Source organism: Alexandromys fortis, unplaced genomic scaffold (assembly GCF_014885135.2).
Source record: "Alexandromys fortis isolate MF-2015 unplaced genomic scaffold, M_Fortis_MF-2015_v1.1 scaffold_344, whole genome shotgun sequence".
NCBI classification, from domain to species: Eukaryota; Metazoa; Chordata; class Mammalia; order Rodentia; family Cricetidae; genus Alexandromys; species Alexandromys fortis.
The window spans coordinates 248576-258499 of NW_026068226.1; the positions used below are offsets into that span (position 1 = coordinate 248576).

The following is a 9924-nucleotide window of genomic DNA, read 5'->3' on the forward strand; positions in this document are numbered from 1 at the left end:
AACAATAATAATAATAATTTGCCCTTTTCCCTGGTCCTCATAGCAGCCTCTTTCCCCCAGCCAACCACTCTCCTAAAAAAGTTTTCCTGGGGGTAGGAGAGATGACTCAGCGATTAATTGCACTGGCTGCTCTTCCAGAGGTCCTGAGTTCAATTCCCAGCAACCACATGGTAGCTCCCAACCATCTATAATGAGATCATGTGCCCTCTTCTGGCCTACAGGTAAAAATGCAGACAGAACACTATATACTTAATAACTAAATCTTTTAAAAAATAATAACGAAATAGGTCAGGCGGTGGTGGTGCACGTCTTTAATCCCAACACTTGGAAGGCAGAGGCAAGCGGATCTCTGAGAAGTCAAGACCAGTCTGGTCTACCGAGCAAGTTCCAGGACAGGTTCCAAAGCTACACAGATAATAATAAAGGAAAAGGAAAGGCTCTTCTGGAGATGGGCTGAGGGGGTGACTCGGTGTCCAAGTGTGAAGAACCCACCTAAACTGGCTGGAGGCAGAGACAGGAACCCCAGAACAAGCTGTCTGGCGAGACTAGCCACAGGCTCAAGCTGCAGGGCTGACATGGAGAGCCTGCCTCCATGTGGAAAAGCAATCAAGGAAGATTCTGGACACCAACCTCAGGCCTCCACGTGTGTGTACACACATGTATGCTCACCACACACATGTGAATGCTCACATACACCCACGATCCACACAGGTACACAAAAACAGGAGAAAAAAGACGGTGTTCCTTTTCGTCGGCTTCTCACTGCGCCTGCCTGGCTGAGCTCATCACCGGCCATCTTGGTCTGCTCAGCTGCCCTGGACCCCTAATGGTGGCCTCTTGCCTACACCTTCCTCTTCTTCACTATTCTCAACTCTCCCGCCGTTCCTTTAAGCCTTCAGCTCCCACACTGGCCCAAACTGTGACCTTGAATTCTCAGTTTCATTCACACAAGTCCCTCATGGTTGAACAGGAGTAACCAACCCCATTACCGGCATCAATTTCTGTCCAGATAACTAGACCAAAAAGCGCAAATCCCGCATCTCCACTGCTGCGTCCCAGTTAAGTCCTCCTACTGATTCCAGGGCGCCTGAGGGGCCTCCTGGCTCGTCACACTCCGCTGTGCTCCCTAATATTTTATTGCTACCGCAGCCTTTACCCACCGGGAGCGAATGAACAGCCTCTCTCAATACCTGGATTTTCCCAAAGCCCAAAGATATAATATTTCTTGCCGGGCGGTGGTGGCACACACCTTTAATCCCAGCACTAAAGAGGCAGAGGCAGGAGGATCTCTGAGCTCGAGGCCAGCCTAGTCTACAGAATGAGTTCCAGGACAGGTTCCAAATCTAAACAGAGAAACCCTGTTTCTAAAAACAAACAAACAAATAAAAAAGAAAGAAAAGAGAAGAGAAGAAATGCTTCTTTCAGTATGGCATAATGAGCACAGCTGTAATCCTAGTGCTCAGGAGGCTGAGGCAGGAAATTCCCATGAGCAACCAATGAAACAGCAACAAACAACCAGAAAGGGCCAGGGCTAGCAAAATGCTTCAGTGAACATGGGCACCTGTGATCTGCATACTATCCTGGGACCCAAAGTGGGTGAAGGAGAGAACTGACTCCCTCACGTTGAACTCTGACCACACACACACACACACACACACACATACACGTTCTCTCTCTCTTCCTCTCAAGTATAAATAAAATAGGCAGAGACACAAACAGCGTGAGTTTAAAGCCACCCTTGACCACACGGTGCGTCCTAGGAGAGCCTGGCACACAGGAGACCCTTTCTCAAATAGGAAGTATCCTTCTAGTCACAGAAGCCCAAAGGGCCCTTTACCTCCTTGAACTGGGGGTGGGCAGCGTCCCTCACAAGTTGCAGAATGAGTGCCTCGCTGGTGGAGAGGAAAGCCCCGCTCTGCCTCATGCGGGCCATCGCCACCAGCCGGTCGACCTGGCTACAGGAAAGAGAGAGAGGGCAGGCATCCATGCTGTGGTGTGCCTGACATACACGGCAGGGGCCACCCCACTGAGACCCTCTCACCTTCGAGAAGAGCAGGCGTCCACCACCACATGGACCTGCAGTCCCCGCTCCAGGAGATCCAGGGCCGTGTTCTAAGAGCAGAGAGGTCCAGGTCCAGACCCAGCGTACAAACAGCTCTCCCAGCGAGGGACTCACCAGTCAGAACTGGAGATGAGGAGGCTCAACCAGCACCCCAGGGAAGGAGGGAGGGCCAGGAGGTGAGAATGGGGAGCCCAGGGGACAGGCAGGGTCTCACCAAGATGCAGACTTGGGTCTCAATGCCACAGAGCAACACCGAGCGCAGCTGCGGTCGGCCATCCAGCTCCTTCTGTAAGGTGGGCACCATGCTGAAGCACGTCTTACTCACTGGCCTAATGCCCTGAGTGCCCAGCTCAGGAACTGTGGGACCCAGGCCTTGTGGGTACTGCTCCGTTAGCAAGACAGGGACATCTAGCAGCCGGGCCACCTACATGAGAAAGGACACATAGGGCTGGATCCCAAGGATGAGGGCTGCAGACTGGATTCCTGGGTCTGGGGAGGAGGGCTTGGGCCTGAACCCCTGGGTCTTTGCAAGACGGAGGTAGTTGGTACCTTGAGCATCCGAGCGGCCACCGACACAATCTGAGGGAAATAGGCTATGCTGGGACGGAACTTCTCCTGCATGTCGCACAGGAACAGGATGGAGGACTCTGGGAGGATCCGGCCCAGGCTAGCCCTGGCTGCTGCCATGGTCTGGGGGTGGACGGAGGGACAGTAGGCAGGGTCAGGTGGGATTGTAGGGATTCAAGGGAAGTCTTCGGTGAATGGGAACTGTTGATATGCTCACGACCATGACAAAAATCAAACCCTCAGACCCATGGGAAATGGACAAAGCCTTCTTCAGGCTTGAGCGGGAACACTGACAGTGTGTACAGAAATGTCCACCACTGCTTTGTTCCCCCAGCTGGGACGAAACTGCCCCTGCCTACGGAGACTGCCCCTGCCTACGGAGACGGCTCCTACTCCAGCCAGCTAAACCTGCCTCTTTGTGCATCTAGGTATCCAACACCCCTCACCCCCTTGTTTATCTGTATGAATAACCGCCTCTCTGTTCCGCTGTAGATGATAAAGATCCGGAGGCTGTGAGGCAGGGTGATGCTGGAGCTTCTTCATTAGAAGGCCACCCAGCCGCATGTTCGTGTTCGCGTATCCCTGTATCTACCTCTTCTTCTTGCCCTTGCTGCTCCAGTAAGGTCAATCACTGGAGCTTTGCGCGCTGCAGCCGGGGATGAGGGTTCCCTCACTTGGTTCTGTGGCCCCTGCACCTTGTGCTCCTGCTCCCACCTCCAGGCCTTTGCTTCTGCTGTCCTTGGCCTGAGAGTCACTCCCTCCCTTTTTTCTCCCTCCCTCCCTCCTTCCTCCCTTCCTCTCTCCCTCCGCCCTGTTTTGCCCTGTTTTAGATCCGAGCATAGATACCTGCCTCAGCCCGGTGTCCCCCTCCAGGACGCCCTCCCCAGCTCTCTCCTTCTGCACAAAAGTTGTACAATGTCAACAGGTAGTGGCTTCCCCACTCTCCCTGTCGCTAGTGGAGCTCCCTGAGGCCTCCGCCCCCGGGGAAACCTGCCCAGGAGCACACAGATCTGGGACATTATCTTTGAGATTAAAAACAAGCTATGTAGCTCTGGCTAATGGCACATGCCGCCATGTCGGGCTCTTTGAGACCCTTAAAGCCAGACTTCCAGAAAGGTCAACGGTTGAGTGCCAGCCTCAGTTTACCCACGTACAAAACACTGTTGCTGAGGGCGGTGGTGGTACATGTCTTTAATCCCAGCAGTCAGGAGGCAGAGACAGGCAAATATCTTTAAGTGTGAGGCCAGCCTGGTCTACAGATTGAGTTCCAGGACAGCCAGGGGCTACACAGAGAAACCCTGTCTCAAAACAAATGAATAACCACCACCACCACCACCAACAACAACAACAACAAAAACCACTGTTGCTGAAAGTCCTGCTGGGACTCGGAAAGCTACCCACACAATGGCATATCACCCAGTCACAATGAAGCTCTCCCAGGCACAACCACTCTGGCGAAGCCCAAAAGTGCGGTATTCCGCGTAAATGGTCCCTAAGAAGGGCCATGAGACTACTCACAGGAAATGTCCTGAACGACCCATGGCTGTAATTTCTACACTCAGGAGGCTGAGTGTTCAAATCCAGCCTGGGATTAAAAAGGGAGCTCCAGGCCAACTAGGAATATGGAATAAGACTTTGTCTTAAAAAGCCAATGAAGGGGCTGGAGAGATGGCTCAGCAGTTAAGAGCACTGGCTGCTCTTGCAGAGGACTTGGGTTTGATTCCCGGCACCCACGTGGAAGCTCACAACCAACTGTAACTCCAGGTCCGAGGGATTCGACGGCCTCTTCTGGCCCCTGCAGACGCCAGCACAGGTGCCATGCTGCCGTACACGCAGTTAAACCACGTAAATAAAGTAATACTTTTAAATAAAAATGAAGACTATTAAACAACACAAAATTAATAAAAATTTTACAGCAAAATTGAAGGTTAAATGCACAGAGGGCAGGCACATCTATGTGTGTGCCCATCACCATTAACCTAGGTACAGGGCATCTTCATGGCTGCATCCTTTAGCAGTCACCTCAAACCCCTCCCTCCCCATCCCTGGCTGTGTGAGCCTGTGGCTCTGTCTGTCCGGGCGGGGGGCTGGGACAATGTGGGCGTACACATGGCACTTGTGGAGGCCAGAGGACAACCTGATATGTTCCTCGGGTGCTGTCCACTTTGTCACGTGTGTGTGTGTGTGTGTGTGTGTGTGTGTGTGTGTGTGTGTGCAGGTGCAGGCCTGTGTGGCTGCAGCAGGATGTCCAGTATCTTCCTCCACTGCTCTTCATTTTATTGCCTTAGACAAGGTCTCTCACTAAACCAGACTCTCTCTGCCCTCCACTGTGAGGCAACAAGCACATGCAGCCATGCCCATCCATTTCTATCAGGGCCAGGGATCTGAGCCCATGCTGGCTTTCTGCATGGTGTTCACGTCTGTACGGCATGTACTTGGCTGAATGAGCCATCTCCCCAGACAAGTGGACAAGTTCATTTTATAGGTATTTTCCCACAATTTAAAACAAAGAAGAGATAAGGTGAAGCCACCTGCCCAGTAACACTCTGACAAGAGAGAAACCTGTGTGCCAAAGGGCTTCCCCCTAGTGTCTGTACACCCACGGGGTTGGAGGTTTCACAAGCCATGGCACGCGTCAGTCATTGTTCCTAGGAGGCTGTGTTAATGCTGGGTCCTCTAACTGCTGCAGAACTGGGGTTCCCACTGGGCTTTCTCTGCAGCTTTTCCCCACCATCTGTGTGGATTTGTTTGTACTCAGTCACCACCTATTCATTCAGTGGAGTGTGGGGACACAGGGACCCAGCAGAGGGGGGCACTGAGGGAGGTGGGGACCCAGCAGAGGGTGACACTGAGAGAGGTGGGGACCCAGCAGAGAGGACACTGAGAGACGTGGAGACCCAGCAGAGGGGGGCACTGAGGGAGGTAGGAACCCAGCAGAGAGGACACTGAGAGAGGTGGGGACCCAGCAGAGGGGCACCGAGGGGGTATTGCTGAATGACAGGCTATTTTTTTAAGTTATGTGGCAAGGATGCAGATATTTGTTTACAAAAGCTCAGGCCAGGTGTAGTGGTGTAGACCTTTGGTCCCAGCACTTATGGGGCAGAGACAGGCAGATCTCTGTGATCTACAGCCTGTTCTACACAGTGGGTTCCAGGACAGACAGTCAAGGCTACATAGAGAGATCTTGTCTCAAAAAGCAAAAATAAAACAAACAAACAAAACCAACAACAGGGGATGGGGCTGTAGCTCAGTTGGTGGAGGGCTTGCCTAACATACACAGAACCCGGGGCTCATCCCCAAGAATGCATAAACTGGGCATGCTGCTGCACCAGGCAGATGGAGGCAGGAGATGAGAAGACTTGTATCTTTAGTTGTATACTGAGTTCTAGGCCTGCCTGGGCACTATGAGTCTTGGTCTCACCTGCCCCACATCAGCCAATATGCCTATCCTAAGAAATATGTTCCCGGGGGCTGGAGAGATGGCTCAGTGGTTAAGAGCATAGCCTACTCTTCCAAAGGTTCTGAGTTCAATTCCCGGCAACCACATGGTGGCTCACAACCATCTGTAATGAGGTCTGGTGCCCTCTTCTGGCCTGCAGACATATACACAGACAGACTATTGTATACATAATAAATAAATAAACATTTTTTTAAAAAAAAGAAATATGTTCCCATGGGACTAGAGAGATGAGGACTCGGGTTTGGTTCCTAGCACCATCAGGGTGGCTGAAAACCTCCTGCAACTCCAATTCTAGGAGACAATGCCCTCTGGCCTCCGTGGGCACCTGCATGCACGTACTGTGCATAAAATCCATGCAGGCACACATGCATAAATAAAAATATTAAGTGAATCTTATAAAGAAATGTATTCTGTTTGTGTGTGTGTGCATGTGTGTGGAGGTCAGAGGTCAGTGTCCTCCTCTACTGCTGTCCACCTTATTGTTTTTGAGACAGAGTCTCTCACCGCAGCTGAAGCACATAGATTCAGATAGTCTGGCCAGATCGCTCTACCTGGCTTTCAGCATGTGCGGGCTTTTCCCAACGGAGCCATCTCCCTGTCTCGGGTAATATATTCTATCTGTAAAACATGTCAACTTCAATAAGATGGGTTTTGTGTCATTGCCTGTCATCCTAACTACTCCCTGGGAGGCTGAGGCCAGAGGATCCAAAGTTCAAGGCTAGCCCAGCCAACCCAGTGAGATTTCTGCTCCAGTAAATAAATAAACAAAAGGCTGGGGTGTGGGGTTCAATCTACAGTGACTGCTTAGTGTATGAGAAGAGTGAAGCTCAACCAGATGTGTAACGCGAATTCTACCTGGTCTTAATAATAAAAACCAGAGTCAGATATCCAGGGTGAAATTTGGGAGGTCAGAGAAGCAGCGCAGCAGCCACATGAGTGTTCTCACCTCTACAAAGGGGCGAGCCAGTCTCTAGGAATCTAGACTGCAACCTCAGACTGACTATTCCAGATTGCTGTCTCAGACTACAGCTGAGCTCCTGTCTCTACCCACTTTATATTCCTCTCCCCTCACCCCACCCTACCCCATGTCTCCACCTCCCTGGTGCTGAGATTAAAGGTTTGTGACTCCCAAATCCTGGGACTAAAGGTGTGCGCCACCACTGCCTGGTCTCTAGTGGCTTAGCTCTGCACTCTGATCTTCAGGCAAGCTTTATTTGTAAAAACACAAACAAAATGCGGCTACATAAATGTGGGCGTGGACATCGGTAATTCCAGTCTCCCCTGGAAGTCCGCAATGGTAACTACTATCTCGGCCACACCACCGCAGGCTGGTTTGCTACCTGGAGACCCTATACAAATCTTCTATTTATTCTTCACTGAACACCTGCTCAGTGCAATCTTGTTTGTTTGTTTGTTTGAAAGACAAGGTTTTCGTACTCCTGGCTGGCCTCCAAGGCTTGGCTCGGTCTCCTGGCAAACTTGAGTGCTGGCATTACAAGCATGTGTCACCATGCCCTCACCTCTATTCCAATTTTATAACACTTGTAGTTCATTTACTTAAGAAAAAAAAAGTTCCAACCAGCTTGATGATTTGAAGACAAAGCCTTGGGTGAGAGTTTGGGACAGAAAATGACCAATTTGACAGCGAAAAAGAACCGGGGGGAGAGCGTGTAGGAAGGAGTGGGGATGTCTGGATAGAGAGAGATTTGAGGGCACTGTGGAGGTTCTGGAAGGAGTCCTTTGTGGGGGAAGCCTGTCCTAGGCTGAGGTGGGTGACCTCCTGCGGAAGGATCGCGATGAGGTTGTTTAATTCGGCAAGTGGCCACTGCACACACTTCTGGAACCCAGATTTCCAGTCTGTGTGACCTTGAGTGAGTTTCACTCCCCTCTCTGGGCGTCCTTTCCTTCCTGGAAGAAATAAGGGTGAGAGTCGCCCTCTCCCGGGACTGAAACAAAACTTAGCTCCGGAGAGGGTTCGAGTCCCTCCCTGTCGGTCCATCCTGACACCAACTGGAGTCCCGCCTCTGTCGGGCAAGGCTTCCGTTTCCCGGTCTGCAAGGAGCAGCGGTTGGACTTACCCGGCGGTACCAGGTTCGAGTCCAGCCAACCCCTCCAACAGGTGCCTTCTGCGCACTTTCGTCACTAGACCCTCACAGGTTCCGGACTCAGTCACCGTTTTGCCCGCTTTGGACACGTGGTCCGCGCGCCTTACGTGTCCGCCCCTCCCTCCCGAGCAAACCAATCCGTCCCGCGCCTCTGCTGCAGCTTGCGAGGGGCGGGACGGCTAAGGCGAGTCAGTTTCTGAGATTTTATTGGTCCGCAGAAACACGATGGGGCGGGAAGATAGATTATCGGACCAATGGAGGACCGATAAGGGCGTGAGTGGCGGTGAGGGCTGATTCTAACAAGGAATGTGGGTGGAGCGCGCTAGGTGGCCCTGGCCAGGTCGCCGTGCTTTACGCCCTTTCCGAGGCTGCTGGAAGATCTGGAGTTCCTAACAGGCTTTCCAATGACATGCTAAAGTGGTAGCACCCGCATGTAATCCTAGCTCTGGAGAGACTGAGGCAGGAGGATGCCAGTTCAAGATCATTTTGGGGCTACATAGTGAGAGCCTCTCTGTCTCTCTGTCTCTGTCTCTCTCTGTCTCTCTCTCTCTCTCTCTCTGTCTCTCTCTCTCTCTCTCTCTCTCACACACACACACACACACGCACACACTACAGAATTAATAACGGGTGACACAGAATAAATAGATGAAAAAAATTAAATAAATACAACGTAGGGACACCTGGGCAGTATTTGCTTATTCTGACCCCTGACTTATCCCCGCCTCACTCCACTGCACGAACCTCAGGATTCCGTAGACGACCTCCTCACAGAAGTCATCCATTTCTGTTTCCTGAGTCATTTGGGCCTCAGTTTCCCCTAAATTGATTCTGGACCTCGAGCAAAGAGGGAGCTCTGGGGTGATGTGAGCCTGGGGGTGAAGCACTTGACCCACACCTGGAGGTGCAGGCACCCCTCTCAGAGCCCAGACCTTTCTTTCAACAGCCCGCAAACCCCTCCACAAGTCTCCTTCTGACGGCTCTCAACCTTAATTGCTGAGGTTGACTCTGCGCCTGGACTGGCTTCGCTAAAGAGGCTTTTGTCCCCTTAATTGGCTATCTCCGGGAGCTTTTCTCTGTCTTTCCACCCACGCCATCCGTTTTGTATCCCAGGTCCAACTATGTGATACCCCGGGAGCCCGCTCCCTCCTTGCCTGCACTTTGCCTTTCTATAATAGCCCCTCAACCAGCAAGCCAGTGTTCAGACTCTACCCATCTGTCTGGTGAGATAGGGGAAGGATGGGATGGTTTGAAAGAAAATGGCCCCCCATAAGGAGTGGCATTACCCTTTCTGAGGAGTAGATGGGGGATTGAGGGGAAGGGGGTTGGGGAAACTGTGGTTGGTATGTAAAATGAAAGAAAAAAAAACTGGCCCAAATAAATGTGTCACAGAACATGGCTGTAATTTCAACACTTAGACACCGAGGCAGGAGGTCTATTTAAAATATAACACCAGCCTAGGCTACTCACCAGGATCCTGTCTCAATCAGAGCAATGAAGTAAACTACAAGGAAGGAAAACACTGTGTGGACGCATCATGAAAAGAAGACAGAGGGGAAGTGACCACACAGTAAAAACCAGATCCAGGCACCAGGCTGAACATCCAGCTGAAGAAATGTCCAGGCCCCACAGGTAGCCAGTGGACATGACCTTTAGGAGCTTGCGTTCAGAGACGTTTCTCTTTCCTTACTTTTATTTATTTATTTATTTATTTATTTATTTATTTATTTATA

At 51.4% G+C, this 9924-nt stretch overlaps 1 protein-coding gene across 1 annotated transcript in view; it reads right to left on the bottom strand.

Moving 5' to 3' along the window:
- The window catches only part of LOC126493679 (isochorismatase domain-containing protein 2A), an 8906-nt gene extending 579 nt beyond the window's left edge, over positions 1 to 8327 (bottom strand). Inside the window, exons 1-5 of the mRNA XM_050130756.1 lie at positions 8168 to 8327; positions 2612 to 2752; positions 2277 to 2486; positions 2042 to 2112; positions 1838 to 1955 (exon numbers count right to left, since the gene is read on the bottom strand). Coding sequence (XP_049986713.1) covers positions 1838 to 1955; positions 2042 to 2112; positions 2277 to 2486; positions 2612 to 2749 — 537 coding nt within the window. The 5' untranslated portion in view covers positions 2750 to 2752; positions 8168 to 8327. The remainder of the gene's footprint in view (positions 1 to 1837; positions 1956 to 2041; positions 2113 to 2276; positions 2487 to 2611; positions 2753 to 8167) is intronic.
- Positions 8328 to 9924: the final 1597 nt, after the last annotated feature.